This window comes from Ochotona curzoniae, unplaced genomic scaffold (assembly GCF_017591425.1).
Source record: "Ochotona curzoniae isolate NIBS_2020 unplaced genomic scaffold, NIBS_Ocur_1.0 contig_66, whole genome shotgun sequence".
NCBI classification, from domain to species: Eukaryota; Metazoa; Chordata; class Mammalia; order Lagomorpha; family Ochotonidae; genus Ochotona; species Ochotona curzoniae.
The window spans coordinates 5,025,930-5,052,907 of NW_024466512.1; the positions used below are offsets into that span (position 1 = coordinate 5,025,930).

The 26,978-nt window shown below is 55.4% G+C and overlaps 1 protein-coding gene across 3 annotated transcripts in view; it reads right to left on the reverse strand.

The window, feature by feature from the left end:
* LOC121164076 (phospholysine phosphohistidine inorganic pyrophosphate phosphatase) overlaps positions 1-22,341 on the reverse strand; it is a 74,435-nt gene extending 52,094 nt beyond the window's left edge. For all 3 annotated transcript variants that reach the window (XM_040991961.1, XM_040991959.1, XM_040991960.1), the window contains exons 1-3: positions 22,195-22,341; positions 5,962-6,149; positions 3,685-3,838 (exon numbers count right to left, since the gene is read on the reverse strand). In XM_040991961.1, the coding sequence (XP_040847895.1) occupies positions 3,685-3,838; positions 5,962-6,149; positions 22,195-22,319 (467 nt within the window). In that variant the 5' untranslated portion in view covers positions 22,320-22,341. The remainder of the gene's footprint in view (positions 1-3,684; positions 3,839-5,961; positions 6,150-22,194) is intronic.
* Positions 22,342-26,978: the final 4,637 nt, after the last annotated feature.

Here is a 26,978-nt window from a genome sequence, read left to right on the forward strand (position 1 = left end):
GTTTATGTGTCAGGTTCACTGGGCCAGAATGCTCATGTAATAAGATCAGACATGTTTCTGTGAAGGTGTTTCAACAGACGAGATAAACTTTTTTTCTTCTTAAGATTTATTTACCCGAAAAGTTTTATAATGAGAAAGAGATCTTCCATTCACTATTGACTCCCCAAGTGACCACAACAGCCAGGGTTGGCCGGGCCAAAGCAGGAGCCTGGAACTCCATCCAGGTGACCCGTCAGTGGCAGCAACTCGAGCACATCAGCCGTCATCTGCAGCTCCCCAGCCACAGTAGCTGGAAGTGGAGCAGCTGGGCTTTGAACCCGTTATGTGAGTGTGGCTTAACCAGCTGTGCCAATGCACTGCCTCCTCTAGCCCATAACATTAACAGTTCAGATGACCCCTCCCCCACACCCTCAACCCCTTAAAGACCTCACTCAATCAGCTGAAGGTATGAGTAGAACCAAGACCGACCTCCTTGGAGCAGAAGGGGCCCAGCGGGAGATGGGGCACCACTGGCCCTGCAGACCCGGCCTCCAGGATTAACCCCTGCAGACACCCTACAGGCTCAACCCTCATGCAGAACACATCATATATGACAAACACCTCAGAGATGCTTACTTCCTAAAAATGCTCAGCCCTCTCCTTCCGGGAAAACTTCCATTTGCCTGTCTGTGATAGGGACACAGCATGGAAGACAATTTCTCAGTGGAGACAAAATCTACAAAAGGCGCTTGCTGGTTTGGAGATGGGCACAGCAGGAGCTGGGGGGGTGGCCACTGGTCACTGCGCTCACAAAGGCGGCAGTCCTGGGCCACCACAGCTGCCTGGTTCCTCAACAGAATTCAGCAATCCAGACACTGTAGGTAATAGCTAAGTTTTAAAAACTTACTCAAAAATTCTGTAATTCCATATGGGCCAAACAGGCTCCAGATGCAGTGAAGCAGCAACAGGCCCAGGCTCTGAGGTCGACCAGGCCACGTGGCATTCCTGATCTTGCCAGCATGTACCCACTTGTTTCATGCTCCCAGGCCTCAGCGTGTCCACCTGCCAAGTGGTAACAACTCTGCCCACCACATGCAGGGCTCCAGGCTGAATAAACCAAACATAGCACTTGCCAAAGCCCTGCCTCAGCCTGTCAATTGCTGGCGATACCAGCAGGTGGACACGGTGGGTGCCCCAGCATCGAAAGCACCAGTTGGAAACCACTTCACTTCTCCAGAGAAGGCCCTGAACTCTGCGCTATGTACAACGCTGGGATGGGGAGTCCCAAGTGCCCAGGCAGGAGGCTCAGGAGCTCATGAGTCTATAGTTCTGGAAGCGTTTTGGTTGACAACGGAAGTCCTCACTCCAGCTCTCTGGGCAGCAACTGGGCTGCATGTGCCAGGAGCCTCCACAACACTTGCTCTGAGTAGCACCTGGCACAGCAGCTGAGTGGCAGGTGGGGAAGCCCCCATCCCATGGTGCACTCCCTGGGCTCCAGTCCTGGCTACTCAGCTCCTGGCTCATGTCCTTATGCACAAGGCAGGGGGCGGGGGGACGGGCCGCCAGCAGGGCCTGCTAAAGTGGTCGGGTCCGTATGACCCACATGGGGTTCTAGGATCAGTTCCCATGGCCAAGTTTTGGCCCTGCCCAGTCCTAGCCATCGTGAGCACATGGGGCACAGTCAGCAGTGGGAGAGCTCTATCTCTGCCTTTCAAACAAGGCAACATGCTAAGTGACATCGGAGGACCTCATCTGAAACACACAAGGCCACTCATCACAGTGTTGCACTGTTGCTATGGCAACAAGTCAGAAGCACCTAAACACTCAGCAACAGGCGTCAATGGAAGCACGGGAGCATGTGACGCACCATGGGTCCCCTGGTCCCCATGAGGAAACCGACAAAGCCCACCAAGAGCAGGAAACAGATGACAAGACGAGATTGAGTCCGACCCCCATACTGTGACTACCTGCATCCCCAAGAATCTGTTTACACTGGGAACACTGGGAGGAGTGCACACCTTAATGTTGACAGCAGTTTTTCTTGTGCAGTAGGACTAAAAATACTTGTTTTCCTATGTTCATTTGCATTTTCCATTTTTCTTCAATAAACATGTACTGTATCAGCCATCCAAAGCCACCTACACCGATTGTTCCAACAGACACTGGGAGCCGGCACTGCGGCACAGCAAATTAAGCCTCTGCCTACAGTGCTGGTCTAAGTGCCGGCTGCTCCACTTTCAATCTAGCTCTTTCACGGAGCTGGGCAAGCTGCACAAGAGGCCCAAGGGCTTGGGTCCCTGCACCCACGTGGAGATCAAGAAGCTCTTGGCCTGGCCCGTCCTCGGCCAAGGTGTCACTCCCCATCTTTTCAAATAAATAAATCTTTTTATATTTAAAAAAAAAAAAAGGCAGTGAGAGACTTGAACACCAAGGCTCACAGAAGCATGCTCAGACCGCATGCACCGTGTGGTCACTCGGTCGGACCAAAGCAGCCAGGGGCCTCCAGCCTAGCGGGTACTTGAGGGTGCCCCTGGGCCACTCAACACCACATGCCCTGCACTGATCAAATTTCAACTCAACTTGGGACAAGCCACACTTGGCCTCTGAGTCTCCCAACATTCTCCCTCTGTAAAGATGACCACCTGCTCATCACCCCCAGCCTCTCCTGACCACGGGTCCACACACCTGAACCAGCAGCTACTGAGGACAATGTATTCTAATCTCCTAAGAAACTAAGAGAGGAAAGGAAAAATGAAGAAAAACAAGAAAAAGAGAGGAAGCCCCCTGTGCTCGCTTCACACTCACTTTCTCACGCCCACCTCCATCTGACTTTTTAAGACTTATTTGAAAAGTGCAGTTACTCAGAGGGGACAGAGCGGTGGGGAGACAGAGAGAGAAGAAACATTTTCCACATACTGGTCTACTCTCCCAGTGGCTGAAGGCCAGGAGCTGAGCCAAAGCTGAGCCAGGTTGAAGCCGGGAGCCTCAAATTCTGCCCAGGTCTCTTGTGTAGGTGGCAACAGCCCAAGTACTTACTGCACCTGGGAAAGTACCTAAGGATGGCTTCACAGGGCACTGGGTCACAACTGGGGAAAGGCTAGTGTTGTTGCCATCGTCTGCAACACTGATATCCCAGATGGGCGCTGGTTCGAGTCCCAAATACTCCACCTCCCATCCAGCTCCCTGCTCATGGGGCTGGGAAAGCAGTGGAGGACGGCCCAACTGCTTGGGCCCCTGCAGCCACATGGGAGACCCAGAAGAAGCTCCTGGTGTCAGCCTGGGCCGGGCTCAGCCATTGTGGCCATTTGGGGAGTGAACCTGCAGATGGATGGAAGATCTCTCACTCATGCTACACTTTTCAAATCAATATAACCATCTTTTAAAAATTTCATTCAAGAGGCAGAGACAGTGCCCCCCAGATGCTGGTTCATTCCCCAAATGCCCATGATGGCCAGGGCTGGTTCCAGAAGCTCAATCTAGTTCTCCCACATGGGTGGCAGGGACCCATCGACTCAGTCACTGCCCACCCTGCCCCCGGGTCTGCACTGGCCGGCAGCTGGAATCAGGTTTGGTCTGGGTTCCAAACTCAGCATTCCTAGCACCTTCTGCTAAGCAAATACCCACCCATTTCCTCAGTGCCAGGCCTGAAAACCGCAAGGTCTCATCGGAAGCAGCTGGAAATGACTCTCCCTGGAGTCGACTTACCCTTTCCCCAGGGAAATGAGCACGGGCCGCTCCAGCTCCATGAGCACCCGGAAGGCTTGGTTCATGTTCTCATATGTAAAGCCATCACCGGCGTCTGCCATCACGACACAGTTTGGGTTGGATGTGTCAATCTGGTCGAATTCTGAGCGGATTTCTAGAGGGAGACAGTGTGCATGGTCAAGCCACAGGGCAGTGTGGCCAGCATCCCCACCCCTGCAACCCTGCCTGCTAGGTCTGCCCAGCCCCCTGAGACGCATTGCTTATTTCTGCGGTAGAAGATGGGGGAGGGTTATTCCATTCTAAGGACAAAGGAAGCTCAGCTCCTGGGAGACAGATGCACTCCCAGGATTCCCTTCCCAACACAGGCACCTGTTCCAGCAGCTCCTTGGGTTTTGTGCCAGGCAGCAGACCCACCCACAGCAGTGCAGCTAAGAAGGGAAGCTGCGGAAGGACAGAGTTGGAGTGTGTTGCAGGCAATCCTGGAGGGCTGCTGCTGCACACCCCAAACCCCAGGATCCGTCAGGCAAATCCCCATCGCCCCCTTTCCCTGCCGAGCAACCGTATTCCACGGTGGTAAGTCACAACCGTGTGCTACCAGTGCGTTCGGAGTCCTAGGAGCAATCAGCAAGTCACAGGCCTGGGGCTGGTCTTGAGGCCTCCAATGGATTACAGACCACACGATTCTGTTTCTGTGGAATTCTAAACCAAGTAAACACCAACAGAAGAAGAAAAAAAAGTCTCAGTGGACTAGCATCTGTCCAGGGAGGGTGTGAGGGGTCTCCAGGGTGATGGGCCCTCGCTTATGCAGCTGTCAAAACCCAGCAAAAGTGCACCTGAAGTCTGTGCGTTCCACTGTAAGTAAATCTTACAACAGGAAAATGTGCAAATACTGAATGCTGGGAGACGCTGAAGGCCCGAGGGCAGGGTGGGAAAAGTCTGGCCTGGTAGCTGACGCTGGGGAAGCACCAAGTCTGGCCCTACCAAGGCAAACCCAGGTGGGACTCCGAAGGTAATCGCTCTGGCAGGCTCGTTTTAAGCTAATTAGTTCTTATGGCCTGCAAATGTTATAAGTGGCTCTGGGCAGAGAAACGCAGGTTTCCCACCCCAGATTTAAGTGTAGCAATGCCTGCAATTCACCCTGCAATGCATTCAAAATGACAGAGAGCCGTCTGCAGGGATGGAAAAAGAGATGGACAGACACCCAGAGAAGCAAGCATGAGACAGCGACAGAATTTGGAATATGGGTATAAAAATATTCCAAAGAACATTCTTAGAGTTCCGTGGTATGTTTGGAAATTCTCCTAGGAAAATATTCAGATGAGGCAATGGGGAGGAGGGATCCAACAAAAGTAAAACTTGAAAATGAACTCAGGTGCATTTACTGCAGGGCAGGCCTGGGGCTGAGCGGGCGTCGGTCCACCTTGCCCTCTCCTTCACAAGCTCTGAGCTCCAGCGACTGCTCGTAGGGCTCCTTGCTCAGTGCCAGCTTGGAGCCAATGCAGACCCTCCCACCAGCCCCCCCATACCCAGCAGCCCCTCTTTGGGGGTGGGGGGGTGGGGGGGCGAGGCAGTGTCTCTCTAAAACCCACTTGCTTTAAGGACAGTCCTGAAACACTAGTAATGCCCAGAACTCCACAAGGGGATTCTAAGAACAGGGTTTCTAAGGATGGCGCCTGTACCCTTAAGTGGCACCTTCCGGGAGCACCCTCCACCTCTGGGGCTCCCAGTGGTTTGGAAAATGGGAAGTATGAGCCACAGGGGAAGGAAGGAAGCTTGGGCGAAGCAGAAGGGGTCCTGCATTCTGAAGCTAGTGTCCCTTCTTAAATAGGAGGTACCAGATCACACACTCACTTGCTAGATCCTAGATCCTCCCTGCTGAGTCACGAGGGCTCTCCTCCTGCATTTGGGACACAAACCTTGCTCCTGGGGCCCCTGGCAGGCTGCAGCCGAACGTGCTGCTGCTTCAAGGCCACAGGTGCCACGGGCCAGACAGCCATAGATCTCCATTCCGATTCTCTCAGCAGGAAATGGAGTTTGCCCCTAACTGTTCCCTGGTCCCTTGGCCCTCCTTATATCTAGGAAAGCCATTTGAACCTGATAGGAACCCTGTGGTGTGAGGCTGTGTGCCAACCTGCCCTCAGCAGGAAGCCCCCTGGGGTTTCTGTCCTATGGTTCTTATCCCACAGCATTACCTGTGTTCGTCTCGGTGGTTTGGGCTGGAGACGCTGCCCCCAGCCCCACCTGCAAAAGGGCACCACACCCGTGAGGGCTACCTACCATCGTGGACCAGCAGGTGTGGCCGCAGGCCTCGCTCCTTCAGGATCTGGCAGGCAGCGGGCGCCGGGGCAGTCACCTCATCCTCGGAAATATCAAATCCCAGTCGGCGCAGCACGGACACCAGCTTCCCCCGTGACTTCTGGGACTCGTTGGTGCAGAATCTCACCTTCAGCTGGGACCGCTTCAGTCTGGGGGAAGAGGCAGTGTCCCTTGGGAAACGTGGCCTCCTGAGAAGCTGCCCAGAGAAGGACCCTTCTCCAAGGACAGTTAGTCGAGTCCCAGAGCATTCAGGGTCCCTGAAACAGCCCTGGCTGACCCCTGAGTATGTTCAGACTGGGGTTCCTGAACCAGAGTGAACCCCATTTCAGGGGACTCCAGACCACGCTCCCACAGCCTCCACCTCTTCACTGGATTCAGTGCACCTGAGACCCCTTAGGTGTCTTCACCTGGGCCTCTTTACTCAGGCTTCTCTTCTCACAAAGCAGCTCTGCCCCCACCATCAGGAACAAGTACCCCTTCACCTGGCACACCCCTTCCACGTGGGCCATGCCTCTCCATGCAGAACACGCCCCTTCTATGTGGGCCATGCCTCTCCATGCAGTACACGCCCCTTCCACGTGGGCCACGCCTCTCCATGCAGAACACGCCCCTTCTATGTGGGCCATGCCTCTCCATGTAGGACACACCCCTTCACCTGGGCACGCCCCTTCCATGTGGGCCACGCCTCTCCATGCAGACAACGCCCCTTCCATGAGGGATCTGCAACCTCCAACAGGGACACGCCACCCCACGCTGCTTGGCATGGCTAGAGGTCACCTTTGAGTGCTCCCCATTGCTTCTCTATATCTTTTTGCTCACACAGCATGGCACTCTGCCTTAGAGACAGGTGCATCCAGAACTTACAACTTTGTACCTACATCTCCCAAAAAGGTGACAGGAAGAGGGACCAACTGCAGTCTGCTCTCATCACTGTCAGTGAGGAAAGGTTTACCAGTGTCATTGGGGTGACAGGCAACTCCAGGAGGGGCTTCCAGAATACCCACCCTGCACTAGCCCAGCTCTGAGCGGGATACCACTGCTGCCAATAGCATGGAGCTCCTCCAAGCTGGTATCCCTGGTGGCCTCCTGCAGGTGGGCTGTACCGCGACAAGCTCTCAGAAGGCACAGCAAGAAGCAGGTCCCTAAGGAGGCTCCCACTGACATGACTGCCATCTGCAAATTACTAAGTGCCTCACACCAGACTTGGGGTGCAGGCTGAGCCCTGTCCTCAGAACCAGGTCAGGGCTAGGGAATGGAGGCTGGGAAGAGAGCTGCAATGGAAGAGGAGGGGAGCAGGTAGAGGTGGCGACGGGGGTGGGGGCAGGAAGGCCGAAGCAGGCCTGGCTGGAGAAGCAGCTCTGGAGCTGGGCCCTCCAGGGTGAGAATGCACAGGTCCACTGGAGATGAGGGAAAGTGATTCAGCAGGGGACCTGGGGGCAGCCAAGTGCCTGCCCAGGAGGCAGAGAGCCCAGCGTGGCCCCAGCAAGGGTCAGGGAGGCATCCACGTAAGCATGAGTTGGTGGGTAGGTGGGTGGGTGGATGACGGCCAAGACCAGGCCCCCTGGCCCAGGTCACACACCTCCCTTGGACAAGCCCAGCTCTCCAGGCTGCAGCTGAACTTCAAGGATCTGAACTGAAGGATTGGGGGGACGACAGCTGGAGGCCCCAAAAGAAGACAAGAGACAGAGCTGCCATTCATAAGATTACTTCCCCATATGTCTGCAAAGGTGCCGTCAGGGGTTGGGTATGCAACGCAGGAACCCAGCTATTTGAGTCACTGCCTGATGCTTCCCAGCATGCACTCTGGCAGGAAACCAGTTAGGGGCTGGAGCCACACTGGAACACAGGTGCTCTGCTGTGGAATGTGGGGTGTGTGCTAACCACTAGGCTGAATGTCTACTCCCACCCACCCGTTCTTTCAACCTACGTGCTACATTCTAAGTGGTGTAGGGTTAAGTGCATAGTTTAGAAGCATACTTGAGTGTGTGCTCATTCTCACGGATGTGACCTCAACCAGAGGAACCCAGGCGTGACACACACCTGGGACCAGACACCCAGAATCATGGCTTGAAGTCCATCTCTACTGGAGCAGCTAAGCCCGACCCAAAACTCTACCCCCAACGCCAACCTCCATGAGACCAAGCCTTTCCCACTCTGGGGGAGGGAGGAGAGGAGACCAAGCCCCCAAAGTCTTCCTCCTGAGGTACAGACTTTGGGGCTTCCACATGGGCCTGAGCTTACAGGAGGTCAAGAGCAGGAAGGCAGAGCTTCCTGAGCTGCCCTGTCCCAGTGTGGGGCCCTAGAGAAGACCTCCCAGGACGAGGGAGGCTGTGTTTTGCAGGCTGCATTAAGAGGGGCAGGAAAAGGCAGGCATGGGGAGCGAAGAATGGCTCAGCATCACACACAGGAGCACCGGCCCCGCCCTCTCCAGCAGAAAGAGTGCCCGAGGCTTGGTGTGCATGGAAGGTGGAGCTGGCTAAGAGATCAGGGGCGGAGGACGCCTGAGAGGGCACCAGGGGAGGCTCGAGCACGACCCTCACAGGAAAAGGCGGTGGCTTCCAATCCAATGTCCCCTCCTCTGACCAACCTGTGTGGTGTCCCTCTGTCCTCTGTCTGTCACATCTGTTTTTCTTTCTTTGTAGCAGCCACATTTCCCATCAGCCAACTGAAGTGTGTCTCTGTGTGGTCCTTTTCTGACCTACATGCTCCTTGAGTTCAGGGATGGAGTTCACTGTTCGCCTCAGTATGCTGAGTGCTGCTCACAGGATGTGGAGCCCAGCAAGCCCCCAGAAGTGTTTGCTGAGATGTCAACTGCAGGCAAAGACCGAATGACCTCACTTGCTGCAGGGAAAATCTACATTCCCACTGCACTGAGTCTCCAGAGCCCCAGGCTCAGAACTGACAGGTGTGATTAGGAAGACATCTGGTCTACCTACAACAGCCTGACCATGGACCAAGGAGTTGGCAATATCTTCTACAATGGCCCAGGTGATTCATTCCTTTCTTAGTATTTGTGTTTCCTAATCAGAGGTTTATGGATTATCAATTACACTTAGTGGTTAATTGCCCTTCATAAAGACAGCTTTTTTATTTTTAAATTAGGCAGTTAATATATTGTAACTAATAGCGTCACCTTGTACATTATGGATAGATCTGCATCGACTGGTGCCTGGAACGTGCGATTCGCACCCAAGTTAATGGAGCAGTTGAGTGAAGAAGTGCAGGGGTCCTGAGGGACTAATTACAGCTAATGAATGATGATGTGACCTTCTCAGAACAGTGAGCAATCAGTGTGACAGCAAGATGACAGAGCCTCACATCTGTTATTCCAAACCCCACTTCACACGGGGATGGAAAGGGAGTAAGTCACACAAGTCGCTTTAGGATGCGGAAGCCACCAGGCCTCCTTGAAACCCAACAGAAGTCCGTCTCAAACGAACACTGCAAGAGTTAGAGTGGAGCGAGCGGGGTGAGCGGGACAGGCAGGGTAAGGGGGACAGGCAGGGTGGGCAGGGAGGGCGGGGCGAGCGGGACAGGCAGGGTAAGGGGGACAGGCAGGGTGGGCAGGGCGGGCAGGGAGGGTGGGGCGAGCGGGACAGGCAGGGTGGGTGGGGCGAGGGGGTGAGTGGGACAGGCAGGGCAGGCAGGGCAAGGGGGACAGTGGGGTCGGGTGGGGCAAAGGGGCGGGCAGGGCAAGGGGGCGAATGGAGAAGCCAGACAGGCAGGGCAGGCAGGGCAAGCAGGCGACACACTCCTGGTGCTTAAGAGGTCACCTAGGACTCCCACTGTCCGAAGGCCTGGGCTCGTGTCCTGGCTCCACCCTCACTTCCAGTGTCCTGCTAACACAAGTAGGCAGGCCCCTGTCACTCACCTGGGGGACCAAGACTGAACTTCTGGCTCCTGGCCTTGGCCTGACCCAGTCCCAGCTGCTGGAGGCACTTAAGGAGGGAACCAGCAGATGGGAAAGTTTTTTCTTTCTCTCTTACAAGCAAATAAAATGAGCTAAGGGACCATCCATCATAATACTTAATAAATAAAATCAAAGTACTAGGTATAGAAATGGAATCTGAGATCAGCACAATTGCTCAATTGGCTAATCCTCCTCCAGGTGCTGGCATCACATACGGCCGCCGGTTGGTGTCTTGGCTGCTCTACTTCCCATCTGGCTCCCTGCTTTCGGCCTGGGAAAGCAGCAGAGGACAGCCCAATGCCTTGGACCCTGCATTGGTTTGAGAAACCTGGAGGAAGCTACTGGCTTCCGGATTGAGCTCCAGCCGTTGTGGCCATTTGGGGAATAAAACAAGCAATGGAAGACCTCTATCTCTCCTCTCTGTAAATTTACCTTTCTAATAAAAAATACATCTTAAAGTTTGAAAACAGAGAAATGGGTTCTATTCCTGAGAAAATCCAGAGGGAGGGTCAGGCACTGAAGCACTGGGTTAAATAGCCACTTGGAATACCAGGCTGGCGAGTCCTGCCTCCTCTACTTCCTGTCCAGCTTCCTGCTAAGGTGCCTGGGAAGCAGCAGAGGTTGCTTCAGGTCCTTGAGGCCCTGCCACCCACTGGAAGACCAAGACAGAGTCCTCGGCTTCTGGCTTCAGCCTGGCTGTAGTGGTCAATTGTACCATGGAAGATCTCTCTCTTCTCTCTGACTTTCAAATAAACGGGCCCTGTCTGACCACCAGTGACAACTCTCTTCATTATTTTTAAGTTACTGAAAATAAAGCTGGATTCTTCTGGCCTGAGGAGGCACCGTGCTGCCGTTGTGTCCACAGTCGTGTCCCTAACCTGACCTTGTCTGCTTACCCAAGGGCAAGAAGGGGGTTTGCTGATCTCATGTGCCCAGGGCCAGGTGCCTGGCTTGCAGGTGGCTCTCTAAAAACCAGCTGTCTGAGAAACGGAGCCTGCGAGGGGAGAGCCAACATCACCCTCTTGAGGGACTGGCTCACACAACCTGCAGGCAGCTGAGCCCAAGTGGCATGGCCAGAGCTCTCCCAGCACACACACACAGGCCCTCGATGCTCCAGGGCCCCCTAAGGCCAAGGAGGAGTGTTGTGCCAGGCTACATCTGTGCACACTCGTTGGGGACCAGAAGTGTGCGATGGCACTGAGCACTAATGAGGAGACCTGCCTAGGTCCCTGCCATGGCAGAAGCCCTAACCTGGGAATGGGGGGAGTGGGACTGGATATGGAGAAAGGAAGGGAAGAGGCAAATGATGCCAGGCTTAAAAGAAGAGACCACTAGGCTGGTGCCATGGCAGACTAGGCTAGGCCTCTGTCTATGGTGCCGGAATCCCACGTGGGCACTGGTCCATGTCCTGGCTGCTCCATTTTGGATTCAGTTTCCTGCTTATCACCTGAGAAACTGGTGTAGGATGGCTCAAATCCTTGGGCCCTACACCTGCACCACTCAAGCTCAACTCTGGCTGTTGGCCACCTGGGGAGTGAGCCAGCAGATGGAAGATCTGTGCATGTGTCTCCTTACCATAACGCTCGTCATTCAAATAAAAATAAATCTTTAGAAAAGCAGCAGAAGAAAAGAGATCCCAGAGACAGGTGGCCCTGCACCCGCTCTGCCCAGTGTGCCCACAAAGAAGTAGTTCTGGGGGCATGGCTGGTCATGGGAACCGACCTCAGTCCCAGCCTCTGGAAGCACCACTCAGCATCTGCTACCGAAGCCACAGTCTCTGGGGTCTTGTTCCCTCGGCAGCACCTACTGCCAATATCCCAAGAGCTGCCTGAGCATCCACGCAAAGGGGGCCAGCTCTGGGAGGGGTCTCCAACCCCAGGACCCCAGGAGACGGGGGAATCTATCCCAGCTCCCGAGGCCTGGCTGGATCTTTGAACTGCCCTTGACCTCATCCCGGCGGGCTGACCAGGACGAACCTGAGTGACAGCGGCTCGCAGCACAATTACCAGACATCCGATGAGCCGGCCCCTTACAAATCACCTCGGACTCCCCACATCTGCCGGCTGTCGGCATCTGCCAGGGGCGCTCACCCGAAAATAATGAAAGCCCTCGCATTATTGTTCCGTGGCAGGTAGTGTTGGGACAATTATTGGACATCCCAGGTGACCTTGGGACGGCTTCCCTCCCCAGGAAGAGCGGCACAAGCCCCCACCCACCAGGGCCTCTGTCCTCCAGCCCTCAGGACTATGTCACCTGCAACCCAGAAGCCCTCTCATCAGCCCACCGTCGAGCCAAATCTGGCTCAGTCCCCAGAACCAGGTCCCTCTGTCCTCCTCGCCCACACTCCCCTCCACAGCTCAGCTTTCCCAGGCTCTGCTCTACCTGCTCAGGGCCCTGGAGGAGCTCGGACTGTGTTGAATTCAGCACCGTGGCCATGCCTGGGGCCCAGGAAGAGCTGGGCTGGGGGTGCACCTGGGAGCATCCTGGTGCAGGACTCAACCACCTCCCCAGGGACCAGGGCCTGCCTTTACCAACCCAGACTCCACCTTGGCATCTCCTGGGCCGGATATAGGACTGTGGGTTGGCAGCATCCGGGCCAGGTGCACAGGGGACAGCAGACAGCCTGGGGTAGGGGACCCAGAGCCACAAAGGAGCCTGGGGGACAATACCATGAAGGGCTCAGAAACACAGGTCCCAGGCCACAGTGAAGCTCAAACTGGGAGATGGTATTCAAGGGCTGCCAGGGACCTGACGGGCCAGACAGGGGCTGGCATTTTCCTGCAACAGGTTCTCCTGGATTCCTCCTGGAACACTGTCCAACGCATGGCGGGCACAGTGCTCAGGGCCTGGTGGGTGCTTTGCGGGGAGAACTAGTGAGCAATCTGTCTTTCCAGAGATGATGGGCCCACGTGGGGAGGACCACCCAGGAGGAAGGGGAGGAGGTCTGGTTGCCAGCTTTGGCTTCCAATCTGCCCTCCCCAAACCTGCTCCTGCCTGCAGGGCTACACCTCGCACCTTACTTGCCAAACAGGGAGTTCTCCCAGCTGAAATGGCGGCCAGTGTGGAGAAGCAAAAACTCCACCCCTCAAATCCTCCACCCCACGACCTCCTGAGAGCCCACACCTCAGGGCGGTTGTGAAAAGAAGTGCCCAGCACTCAGGCCCAACAGCACTAGAATATTCTTTTTTTTTTCTATTTTTTTTTTTCTTTAAAGATTTATTCATGTTTACAGGACAGGCAGATTTATAGAGAGAAGCACAGACTGAAGAGAAAGATCCTCTGCCTGCTGGTTCACTCCCCAGGTGGCCACAAGAGCTGGAACTGAGTCAATCCAAAGCCAGGAGCCAGGAGCTTCTTCCTGGTCTCCCACACAGGTACAGGGTCCCAAGGCTTTGGGCCGTCCTCTACTGCCCTCCTGGGTCACAAGCAGGGCCACTAGAATTATATTCAGTAATGGACTCAGCTGGGCCTCCCTCTTAGCAAGAGATTGGACCCAGCGTGACAGTCTAGTGTCTAAATCCTTGCCTGTGTGTGCCAAGATCCCATATAGGCACTGGTTCATGTCTCGGCTATTCCACTTCCCTTCCAGCGCCCTGGTTGTGGCCTGGGAAAGCAGTATAAGACAGCTCAAAGCCTTGGGACCCTGATCCCGCATGGGAGACCTGGAAGGAGCTCCTGGCTCCTTGCTTTGGATCAGCTCAGCTCTGGCAGTTGCGGCCACTTGGGGAGTGAATTAGCAGAAAGACCTTTCTATCTCTCCTTCTCTTTGTAAATCTAACTTTCCAATAGTAATAAATAAATCTTTAAGGAAAAAAAAATCAAGGGGCCTGGCGCTAAACTCTTCGCTTTGAACATGCCAGGATCCCATATGGGCGCTGGTTCTAATCCCGGCAGCTCCATTTCCCATCCAGCTCCCTGCTTGTGGCCTGGGAAAGCAGTCCAGGACGGCTCAAAGCCTTGGGACCCTGTACTCGGATGAGAGACCTTTAGGAAGTTCCTGGCTCCTGGCTTCAGATCAGCTCAGGCTGTGGTCACTTGGAAAGCGAATCATTGGACGGAAGATCTTCCTCTCTATCTCTCCTCCTCTCTGTATATATCTGACTTTGCAATAAAAATAAATAAATCTAAAAAAAAAAAAACCCAGGAAATTGAAAACACAGCTGAAGAATCAAAAACTGCAAAGTGCTAGTTTCCTCCAAAAACCCGAATTTCACAAATGCCAAGTCAAGCAGGAGCCCCAGCAGCAGGGTGGAGTTGTGCAGCAGGAGGGGCTACACAGACCTTGGCTGGAGGGTCAGGGTGGGGAGGGGGTGTTCCCGGCTGGCAGCCTACACCTGTGCTTCACCAGGCACGCACAGCAGGCTCCTGTGATCCGGAGTCCCAGACCTACAGGCCGGCTGTGAAGGCGACACGGTCAACGCTGGGCACGGAGAGGACACTGTGAGCCTCTCACGCTCCCAGGCCTCACCAGCAGACCCCAAAGAGTGACAGGCATACATCTGACCTTCACCACCAGCTCAGCCAGTCCCGCCGCACTTCCTCCTCCAAACAGACCCCCATCACACCCCCACACAAAGCACCTCCCCACACGCCTCTGCTTGGTCAAATTTCTATTTTTTAATTTGAAAGTCAAAGAGGGCAGAAGAAGTAGACGGAGAGACCTCCAAATACCTGGTTCACCCCCAAATGCCCACAGCTGGGTTGGGCCAAAGCCAAGGGAAGGGACTTGGACTCCATCCATGTCTCCTACGTGGATGGTAGGGACCCAAGTGCCACCTGCTGCTTCCTACGGTGGCGAGGGGCGGGGGGACAGCAACTTGAACCCAGGCACTGTGATATGGGAAGTGGGCATCCCAAGTGTGTAACCATCCTCCCCCAGGGGACTGTCGGTGCAGGGGCATACAACCTATGACGTCAGAGTCCGAAGTCTACACAGACAGCAGAACAGCAGCAGGGACACAGTGGCAAGGCCCTGGCTGGGCTTCAGTGCAGGCCAGCCGACCTGCTACCCCATGGGGCTGAGGTCAAATGCACACGAGGAAGCCCCTGGCAGGGCCTCCCCTCACCTGCCCAACAGAACAGCCGCCCCGTGTTCTCAGTGACGCAGCACCGTCCCAGCTCGGACCACGGGAGGATATACTGAGCCCAGCAGCATCGATTGTGCAGGAATGAATAAACATCAGTGAATGCCAAGTGCACCACAGCTGCGGGCCGGGGCAGACCTGGGAAACTGTCCAACCTGAGGTACTCATTTCACCAGAGAAGCCGACTGAGGTCCGGGGTAACACAGGTGACTCAGGGCATGCTTGGGGTTACCACAGGCCTTTCAAACCACACCCCCGCCCCCAGCCCTAGAAACTCAGCCAGAACTGGCTGGGCCCATGTGGGAGTGGGGAAGGGGCCAGGGTAGACGCCAGGCTTCCCACAAGCAGGAGGAAGGAGCCCCACCTCCTCCCTGTGTGACCGCCATTCATCATCTAACCTCTCCCAACCTCAGTTTACTCATCTGTGAAATGAGGCACCAATGGTAACTTCTGGACAGGCTTGAGGACAAACTGAGTGGCAGTGACGGTAATAAGCCCATTTGTGAGACTCAGGGCTGGCTGCTAGGGAGCCAGATGCCCAGTGGAATAGACACAGCAGGAGGGGCCCTGAGGGGAAGCTCGGCCAGCGAGGAAGCTGTGTCCCAGCCTGGGGGTGTCCTGCACAGCCAGGGCAGCCTCAGTGTGTCCTCATGGAACCCTGGGATTCTCTGGATGCGCCTGCTAGGACAAGGATCCCCTCTCAGGTTGGCCTGACACTCGTGCCTCCTGCTAGTGCACAGCCTGGCAGGCAGGACTTGGGTCCCCACCTCGCTGGCAGTCCCAGGCTCCTGGTTTCAGTCTGGCCCATCCCTCACTGTTGTGGGCATTTGGGGAACTGTTTCAATCTCTCCCTCTTCTGGAAAAAAACAAATTAAATAAGTCAAAGGGAAAGGTCTGGAAGGATCGGTCACCCTGGGGATGTACGTGGGAGGGGCCCTTGCCAGAGACCGGACTTTGCCCTCTGTACTCTGGGCTGGCAGGAATGTTTATGAGAAGGCCACCGCTGCCTTCAGAATGTGAAAACAGGGGGACCTCGTAGCGCAACGGTAGCGCGTCTGACTCCAGAATGTGAAAACATTGACATCATAAGACAGAACACCATGCTCTCCTGCGCCCCAAACTCAGGCTCTGAAAGCAGCTTGGCTCACCCCCAACAGGGATCACAAACCCTGCCCAAGGTCCAGGCTGAGTCAGAGAAGCTCCTGTCGACTGAATCCCAAAGGTGCCCCTGCCCCAACCCTGTCCTAGCAGTGCCTGCCCCAGGCTGGCAGGTCCTGGCCACATGTGGGGTGAAGGCAAGCCCCATTGCTGTTATTACTATTACTAGGACCATGCTACTGCCTGGGGACTATGGGAACCCAGGCCAGCTGGTGGAGGGGCAGCAAGCCAAAGCTTTGCCAGACTCCAGACTGCAGCTCCCTCTCCTCCTGGGAAGACCCCCGAGCACCCTGAAAACTGTAAGGCTCCCCTTGCAGGGTGGACTGAAGGCCCAGCTCAGCAAGACCAGGGCGACCGGGGCGGTCCTAGTGGGAATTGCTTTATGGGACTACCCGGAGCTGAGGCCGAACTGCTTCCTTCCGCTGCTCCAAAAGTCCGGCTGGCCTGGCGGGCCCGGCAGCTGTGCTTTAGTGGCCCAGGACAGGAGGCAGGCAGTAAAGGCCCACCAGCCTTTCACATGCAGATGCCTCTGGACCATCAGCAGCTTTGTCCAGCAACCCCAGGCCCGCCTCCGCAGCCCCCTCACTGAGCACAGGCCTGCTTCTGAATGGCTCCCCCAGCAGAGTCCAATCTGCCCAAGAAAGGGCTCCAATAAAGGACCGGCTGGGGGGACCCAGGCCAGTGACAGATGTTAACACGTTGGTCCCAAGTCCCAGAGCAGTAAGTCGGCCCCTGTCAGGCAGGACCATCCTCAGCAGCTCCTGCAGGTGACCTGGGGACCTGCAGGCAATTGGCTGGGAAGGACATGAACAGCGTGGCCACAGACACAGGGCCCATCCCTCCACCTGCGGCAGGGACTGCACCTGCTGGTACCTACATCTGCTCCCCAGTACCCCACCCCTGGCCCTGCGTACTCCTCATTGGATCTGGAGGTCTTGCGCCCCACCCCTGGGCGTGTTTTCCAGTGGCCTTGTTCATGGCCGCCCTTCCCCGGTACCGAGAATGGGATCTCCAGCATGGCAGAGGCACTCCAAGAGGCTGGTCCCGTGGATGAGTGAATGAATGAAGCAGTGCATCGGCAGTGTTTTTGCCACGTCCTGACTCCCTCTGAGCCTCTCTGACACCCTCTCCCAGGGAAAGTGATGCTCAGTAAGTTGGGCACGAGAATGATGGGCCTCCCTCAATGAGTGGTGAGCACCATCACGCAGTCCGTACTGCTTTAAAAAGCTGCCCACATGCTCTCTGTCCACAAGTGGGAACCTTCCAGAAAGTCCCACAAGGGTGGGGGTCGTAAGTGGCTCCCTCCTAGGCTCACAGAACTCAAGAGCTACAAGAGTGTGGAAGCTGATGTTTGCCCCAGTATCCCCTTCCCCCATCACACTTGCCCCCTTCAGGGCTGGCCTGACCCCAGGAACTTCCTCTGCTCCAGCAGGACTTCAAAAGGAGCTGTGCACATCAAGGAGGCCACGGAGAGAAAGGTGCAAACAAACTTCAAACTCCGGTAGCTGCAAAGTCACACGTGCCAGCTGCATGTTCTCTCAAAGCCGTGGGAGAGTCTGCTCTGGGCAGCCACTAAGAAAGGAAGAAGAGGCTGCCCTAGGGCTGGAGGCTCCCACCAGCAAACTCCCAAAGCAGGCGGTCTCCTGCCCGACACCCACTCTGCAGCTGGGCCTGGGCGACCGGGTCGAGAACACAAACATCAGCAGGCAGTGGAGTGGGCTCGGCCATTTGCTGACAAGCCCACCGGGACAGCCTGTGGTACTGGCTTCCCACACTGCATGCTCAGAGGCACTGTGCAAGCTCCTGCAGTGGAAGAGGTGACAGAGGGCTCCTTGGGAACAAAGCACAAGTGTAGCACACGGTCCTGTGGCTTGGGAAGCCTGGGGCTCTCATAAAGACAAGGCTAGAGGCTGGCTTTGTGCTGCAGCAAGTGAAGACACAGGCTGTGATGGCAGTGTCCCTCACCAAAGTGCCAGCTCGAGTGCCAGCTACCCACTTCCAGATCCTTACGAACCCGGGAAGGCAGCGGAAGATGGCCAGTGTCCCTCACCAAAGTGCCAGCTCCAGTGCCGGCTGCCTACTTCCAGCTCCTTACGAACCCGGGAAGGCAGCGGAAGATGGTCAAGTGGCTTGGGCCTCTGCCACATAGAAGAGACCCAGCTGGAGTTCCTGACTCCCAGCTCTGTTGGCCCAGATCTGGCTGTTGTGGCCCTTTGGGGATGGAAGCGGATGGCCGGATTGCTCTCTGCCTCTCCTTGTCTCTGTCACTCACTCAAGCTTTCAGATAAATCAATTTTTAGAAGGAAAGAGAGAGACAGATACTGGGCCATGAGTTCTCCAGGCCACTTGATGGCACAGTAAGAACACTCCCAGGATGAAGAGTGCCTTTCAGGAGGGCAACGTGGCACCTCACCAGCCACAAAACCAGCTGTGATGGTAAGTGACCCAACAGGAGTGGCAGCACATGTAAGCCACCCTGGGCCCCACAGAAGCTGCTCGAGACAGACCCTCTAGCAGCCCCTGTCTCCCTCCAGACACTTCAGGAAGAATTCTGAATTGGAAGACCAGAGTTCTAACAGCCCCTGTGCCATCCCAGCTCTAAGACCCTGGCAAGCCCTGGTCCTCTCCGAGCATGCTGGCAGATAAGGGGCAAAAGAACCAACCTGGCTACTTGGGCTATGAGGGATCAGGCAGGAGAGGATGAGACAGTAGACCAGAGCTCATGCCTGGCAGACAAGTAACCATCCTGGCTGTGGCTGGAAACCCCTGAGCCTTCAGCTGCCTGGGGGTAAGGGGTATGTTCCAGGCCAAGATGACTGACTCAGCTCCTGGTTTGCCTAGCCTCACCCACTGGACTCTCCCAGCAGAGGGTGTATGGGAAGGGACTGAGATTCTAGCCTAAGTCCTGTTTAACTTCACAGATTTTTCAAAGACAAAATGATCTGCTAAAATGAACAGGACTGACAAACCCAAGTGCTGATGAGAACCCACAGCAATGGGGACCAACCAGCACAGGCTGATCTCACAACCCCCTGTGACACGCCCTACAACTACACTCCACAGATGCAGACCCATCTCAGGTGTAACATGCAGCTGAGGACACAAGACATGGAGTCACAGACGCAGAGCTGGCAATAGGTCTGACCAACACCGCTGTTGGTCCTAGCAGCCATGAGAGGGGCCACCCTGGGGAGTGGACAGGCCACCACTGGGGGCCATGCAGGAGCTTCTGCGTACTGCTCACACAGGGGACAGCAGCTGATGGAAACTCACCAAGTTATGCATGCACACACAGCAGGTGCACTTTTCTGTACGTATCATTTCCTTCAGTAAAAAGTTACTTTCAAGTGGGCCTGATGTCTAAAGCATAAACAGTGGCAGAATCTGAGTCCCTACATTAATAATTTAGAGGAAGATAAGGAAATGCTGTCCCGCTGTAGGGTGCGTGTGACAAGTCCTGGGCACGAACTTGACATACACGGGAACCCCCACTGCCCATTCGACTACTCCCTCAGCAGACAGCAGAAGTCACCCTTTCTTTCAGGTTCTTGCTGGCCCCACATATCCCATTTGTCATTTTGTCGCTTCAAGCCTGGTCTTCTCCATTGTCATTCCCCTTGCCCAAAACCCATCAAGATCCCTGGCCACCACAACAGCCTCCCACCCCTGGATGCTGTCTTGCTTCCTGGCCCCTGCGCACCACTCTCCATCTTCAAATCGTTTTAAGCTAACATTTTGGATGGAAATCCATTCTCATGGTGCAGAGCCCTGTAAAATGCTGACGTACAAAGTTATCCCCTCTCACCATTCCCCCACTCACGTGTGCCCAGCTCTTTCTACAGACTTGGGAGCAGGGTCTTCATGTATACAAAACAGCAGACCGCACGCTGACACTCCTGTCCTGCATGAGACAGCGTGCAGCGTGTGGCCTGCTGCCTTCCAGCACAACGTGGCCACTAACACGGTGCTCACTCCTTCTCTACACTTTTTAATGGCACTCCAGCGCATGGACAGAGGGACGCCTGGTGCACAGACGTGCCCTCACGGACAGCATTTCAGGAGAGGCCACTGTCCTTACATCACGTCTCACCAGAAACGGAGGAGCTGTAGCTCAGGCCGAGCCTGTCTGGCCTTACTCGGGTTTTTTCCAAAAACTGCCTCCAAGAGACTGTGCTCTCAGACCTGTGGATTGTGCCACTCGTGCCCGATCCTCGCAGGACAGACAGCCTCTCGGCGTGGCCTTCTTGTGCCTTCCTCTCGTGCATAGGGCTGAGCTCCTGGCGCGGGCACACAGGTCTCACACTGTCCGCGTCCTTCTGTACTTCCGCTGGGCTGCTCATTTTCTGGCTCTGATTTCTAGATTCCAGGAATAAATACAAAGGCCTTTCTCACTCTTCTTTCCTTCCTTTATTTTTTTTAAAAACTTATTTATTTTATTTGGAAAAATCATAGTTACAGAGAGAGAGGAAGAGATGCAGAGAGAGAGATCTTCCACCACTGGCTCACTCCCCAAATGGCAACAATGGCCAGAACTGAGCCAACCCAAAGCTGGGAGCCAGGAGCATCTTCCGGGTCTCCCACGCAGGTGCAGGGGCCCAAGGCCTCAAGCCGTCATCTGCTGCTTTCCCAGGCCACAAGCAGGGAGCTGGATTGGGAAATGGAGCAGCTGGAACACAAACTGGTGCCCACAGGGGATGCTGGTGCTGGAGGAGGACCAGCCTGCATCTCCTTGCCACTCCCTTTCTTCGTTCCAAACACACACTTCTGAAGTTTCTTTGAATTATAAACCAGATGACATGACACGCCCTGATGATGCGCAGAGCCCTTCGCCAGCCCTCTAGTCCCTGCCCAGTGGCCCCTTTCCCCTCAGCTGCCTGCAGCGTGTGGACACTCCCTGCCTATGGCCTCCCAGCCCCTGCTGGCCCCTGTGCCCACAGGACCCTTCTCAGGAGCCTCCTCCGACCTGCACTTCAGGCCAGAGCCTCCCCTCAGATCAGGGCCCAGTCCTCTCTGGCCAGGCTGCCCTCACCCCATCACTGTGCCCCTGCTACCTTCACTTCACTTATGCCAACCGGTGGGGACTAAACTGACCCATCTGTGTGGTCCTGTGTCCATCTGTCCCCTGACGTAAGCCCCGTAGGTCTCATCTGCCTGTTACAGCTCCCAGACTCTGGCCTCCTACTCCCCCAAATGAGGCCCACTACACCCCAAACTGAGCCCAGTGCCCCTACGGAGCCACAATCACAGGCTGTCACTGATGACCGGGAATGGTCCAAGGTTTTGGAGTTAATAGAGAGTGTGGTGGAGGCCAGGCAGGCACCTGTGCCCAGACCCTAGCCAACAGCGCAGGCCAGCACCAGGGCCCAGGGGAGCCTGCCAGCCTGAGCTGCCCTCAAGGCTGGGCCTCCCCTCTCCAAGCTGCAGCTTCCCAACCGTCTGCTCTGCTGAGCGGGACAGGGTAGGTCTCTGTGATCTGAGCAACTCCCGTACACACAGACAAGTAGGTTGGGGTCTCCAAGAAGGACCATCCCCAGCAAGGACAAGTCACCAAGCCGTCCGAGCTGCTGACAAGAGGACTGCTGGCAGGGGACACCAAAGCGCAGCGCTACCAACCTGGGTGGGCAGGACGCCCCCGGTCCGATCCACCTCTCCTATATGAACTGGTGCCATGACATCCACCCACGTGACTTAAGGTCATTGTTGACACATCAACAAAAGCACCTGGGGGTATTCAATGATTTTAACACGGAATTGTGCAACCGTGTCAACGAGGACCTTAACATGTTTCTCACCAGAATGATATCACATCACAGCTCAGACTGGACACCTCCCGCGCTCCACAGCCACCTGACTGGACAGCACAGCTCCCTGCTCCTCGGGGGCGGAGCCTCCAGGGCCCCGTCCCCAGCAGCTGCAGCCGGCCCCGCCCCCACCACAGGCCCCGCCCCGGCAGCAGCCGGCCCCGCCTCCAGCAGCAGCCGCCGGGGCCGTGACAACCCGGCTGAGGTAAACTGGGCGTCCACCCGCCCGCGACCCACTCACTTCGCCACCGCCTCCACGGAGCCGGCGATCGGCCTTCCGCCGCCCTCTCCGCTGTCGTATAGCACACCCGAGATATCGAGCAGCACCCCACGCACGCCGGCCAGCCGCTGGCTCCACGCAGCCATTGCGTCCCACAGTGTGCCTCAGCCTCGGAGTCCCAGCCGGCGCAGGAGCCAGTGGCCGCGCCCGCCGCGCCCGCCGCGCGGAGGCGTCTGGGAAGTGTAGTCCGCGGGCCAGCGCGCTCGCAGCCCCGGAAGTGTGGCCATGGAGGGTCCTGCCTGGGCAGCGCCCCAGGAGGTGAGCCCCAAGGAAACTGGAGGAGTCAGAATCCAGGGGCGGGGATTGCTGAAGAAGGCACAGCAGGATTCCTGAGAGAAGCATGATGTCATCCCAAATGAGGACTTGGTGGCTACTTACAGAACGCTCCTGTGCCAGCTTTATCTGAGGAAGCAAGAGACAGATCATCAGCCCTGCAAAAACTTGGCAGCCGAGGACTAAGGCTGGGGAAGAAAGTGGGAGCAATACAATGGGCTATGCCAGTGAGGCGTTTTACTGGTTTTTTTTTAAGATTTTATTTATTTTTATTTATTTATTGGAACGACAGATTAAAAGAGTGGACAAGAGGCAGAAAGATCTCTATGGCCGCAATGGCAGGAGCTGAGCCGATCCGAAGCCAGGAGCCAGGAGCTTCTTCTGGGTCTCCCATGTGGGCACATGGTCTCAAGGCTCTGGTCCATCCTCCACTGCCTTCCAAGACCACGGGCAGGGAGCTGGATGGCAAGTAGAGTAGCCGGGACATGAACCGGTGCCCCATATGGGATCCCAGCACTTGCAAGGCAAGGACTTGAGCCACTAAGCCATTGCGCTAGGCCCACACCAGTAAGGTTTTTAAAATTGATTTTCATAATGCCATTATGTTGAATTATTTCTGCAATAAATGAAAGCTGATATGAAAGAAGAGGGGCTCCCAGGGGGTTGGCCTTCTGTCGGGAGCTTTGAGGATCCGAAGGAGGAGGTCTCCCCACCTGCTCAGGCTGGGGTTCACTGAAAGGATGCGGCTTTGGTCGGAATGTTAGCACCTCAGCCCTGTTCAAGGAAAGCGGGGTGGGGGAGGCACTGTTAACTAGAGGGGTTTCCACACAGGGCATGATGGAGCCTGCATGTTTGCAGGGGGCTGGGGGACCAAGTGCAGGTGCAGTGGAGGCGCAGGCCATCCAGCTCCGAGAAATGCCTCACTGCTCTGCTCCGCTGGGTCCGCTGGCCCCTTCATTTCCCTCAGGAGAGGCCAGGGACCTCTAAGCACAGCTGCCTCAGCACAGCTGCCTTGGAAGAACCACAAACACATCTCACAAATACAGCCCACCACCTGTGGCCACACCCCTCACTCACCTTGGCTCAGGGGAACTGACCCCAGCCTGGGAAATGCCGCTTTCTGGGCTCTGAGTCAGTCCAGAAAGCTAATGTGAGCCTCAACTCTAGGCAGTGTGCTCTAAGGGGCCAAAGAAGGCCAAGGTGTGATGGTGGTCTTCAGGGGGTCACACTGGGTGGGGACATGGCCGTACACTTCAAGATGCTGACTGAGCCTGGGACCAGGGCCAGAGGATGGACTCTGCATTCTGCAGGGCAGCAGGCTCTGGGGTCTGGATTCTCTGGGCCTGAAATGGACCTTGGGAAGTGGGTGGGCTTTATCTCCTCCCCGGGGAGGAGGGGAACAGGACTTGGCCATGGTGTACGCCTACAATGGTACAATGTTCCTGGGGATATTCCTGCAGAACTTCTAGAACATGGCAAAGGGAACTGTACAGATGTGATTTCCGCCTTGGAGCGATTACCCTGGAGGATCTAGGTGAGAACACCGTGACCCCAAGCACCCTATGAAGAAGGAGGAAGCAGCAGGGTGGGTCAGAGAGGGAGCTGGGAGGACAGGGCAGAGGGCAGAGGGAGGGCTTCAAAGCACCACTGCTCTGAGTGCAAAGGGGCCAGCAGCGGAGAAAGCCAGCAGCGCCCAGAGGTGGATTCTGCCAGGAGCCTGCAGAACTGTGAGGATCAGTCTGTCACTCTCAGCCAGCCGCCAGGCCCCAGGCAGTCGGCCACAGCGGTGATAGGAAATGCACACAGGGGCCTGGAGAAGCACAAGTGAGTCCAAAGGGGCGAGTCTCCAAGGATGGGCTGAGGCCTTTCCTTGAGGCCGTGGGTGAAGAGCGCGGTCAAGGCCAGAGTTCCACGCAGCTGCATGGGACAGAAACCCAGCAGTTCCTCCTGCGTTGCTTTGCCCCGCGTGGCAGAAAGCCAAGGGGGAGGCAACTTGGAATCCTCAGTGCTCTCTGCTCCCCAGCCGCAGCAGCTGGCATTGACCCTCATGCAATCCCTAGGCGGGCACCACCTCCTCCTTTCAGCCAGAGAGAAGAAAAGGGGGCTAAAGGCATGTGGCAGCTAAACCAAGACAAAAGCTCCCCAGGGTCCTGGGCCCGTGGACCCCTGGGCCTGAGCTGGAGCTGGCCAAGCAGTGCGCCATGCCACAGCCACAGGGAGGCAACCTTCATCCGCAGAGCTTCAGGTCTGCGTGTTTGCAGGAGTAAAGCACGATCAGTTCTGAACTTTAGTCCCTGTAAAAATTCATCAGTCTCTTACTGCTGCAGCAACTGTGTCCGGCATCCTCCCAGGTTTGCTCCTAGCAGACTCTGGTTGCCCAGAGCAGGAACTGAATAACAAACGACTTAAATTTAAAAGGAATTCCTTAGTTCACACATCCAGAGAGCCTGGCAAATTGACAGCTTCATGCTTGGCTGTGTGCCAGCGCTCAAGTGGCAGCAGCACGCTTCAAAGGGCTCCAGGAAAAAGGAAGTTAAAAGCGAATGAACGTTTTCCATGAATTCTTTGAAGTTCCCCATACAGACCCAGGTAAGCCGCTCGGTGAAGAACCTTGCTACGGCCTACACCTGTGGTCAGAGGGAAGCAGCAACACCACCGAGATCTGACCAGGTATGTGCGCCTTGATTAGCACACGTGTGTACTGTCCCACCCTGGCTACATGGAACAGGATAGGAAACTCCCGTCCCCTCGCCCAGCAAAAAACAGGGCATTGTCGTAAGAGAATGAAGGAAGCAAACATTTTATAAAGGCACTCTTTGTTCTCATCATCGGGACCTGCCTTGACAAGTGAGATCAGAGACCGGCATAGCAGGTTAAGGACCTGCCTGTGATGGGCCCAGTTGGAGTCCCAGATGCTGTATTTCCAACTCATATCCCTGCTAATGTGTCTGAGAAAAACAGTAGAAGATGGCTCAAATCCTTAGGTCCTGCTACCAATGTGGGAGACTCAGATGGAAATTCAGCTTCTTGGCTTGTTAACCTGGCCCAGTCCCAGCTGTGACAGCCACCTGGAAGAGTGAACCGGCAAATGAAAGACCTCTGCCTCTCTCTTTATTATTTTGCCTTTCAACAAAATAAAATAAATCTTAAAAGAAAGAAAGAAAAAGGTGAGACCCTACCAAGAGAGGTCCAGAGGGCTGAAAAGTCCCTATCTTACCCAGGAGGGTTATATTGGGGAAAATGAAAAGGCATTGCTTGATCTTTGGTACTGCTCAAGCTTTAGTGTAAATTAGAATCTCCCGGGGAGCTCTGCCCACAGAGTTGAGTTTGGGAGGTTGCGAACAGCCCCGAGATTCCAGGAGTGTGTCACAACAGGACAGCTCTGTGAGGACAAGGTGGTGGCTGCAGGGCCTCCTGTGTGACCTCGCCTTCTTCAGAAGCCACAGAGTCAGTCACCTGGGCCAAGTAGTGTTGGTTGCCTAGGGCCAGGTCAGCTTCGGCATGGAGGCAGATCGTGAGCGTGGAGCTTGTCAGGCCAGGCATGCTCACGCATAGTGTCTGAGTGTCAGGGGCGCCACACTGGGCTAGTTCGCGGTTCTTTTCCAAAGAGCATGACGCCTGTGACTCTGAAGTGCCCAAGGCTGTCCCGCCCACGCATGCTGCTCCCTCTGTGGGCGCCAAGTCCTGTTGTTACCTCCCCCTGTACCATCCCCCCCAGGCATGGGTTTCAATAGGCATGGGTTTTTTTTTGCTAAAAATTGATTTCTTTCTTTAAAATTCCAATTCATTTTGTTTGTTTATTTTAAGATTTATATATATATATTTATTAGTTTCAAAGCAAGATTTATTAGGAATATTGAGAAAGGAGACTCCCATCCTAGTGATGGGAGGGAAGATTTATTTATATTTGAAAGGCAGATTTACAGAGAGAAGGAAAGACAGAAAGATCTTTCATCCACTGGTTCACTCCCCAGATGGTCAGAGCCGAGCTGATCCGAGGTCAGGAGCAAGGCGTTTCTTCACAGGGGTGCAGAGTCCCAAGGCCTGGAGCTGTCCTCCACTGCTTTCCCTGGCCACAAGCAGGGAGCTGGCTGGGAAGTGGAGTAGTTGGGACATGAACCGGTACCCATATGGGATCCTGGCACTTGCAAAGGGAGGATTAGCTAATTAGGATTAGCCCTCCAATTAATTTTAATCAAACTGGAGCACCTTTGGAGTAAGTTACCAGGCCTCCATCCCTTTCAACTCCTAGTTTACTAATAAAAACAGAGAGGAATGTCTGTGGCTCTGACCTGGGGACAATTCAAGGACTCAATGTGCTGTATCCCTGGCTCTTGATTTTGGTTAACTTAACTCCAAAATTTGGACGGAAAGCAGGGGGAGGTTCCGGAAGGAAATATTGGGCACCCAGATATCAGCAAGCAGCAGAAGCACCTCGGAGTAGAGAGAGGATTGCTTTGAGGCATCTCCGC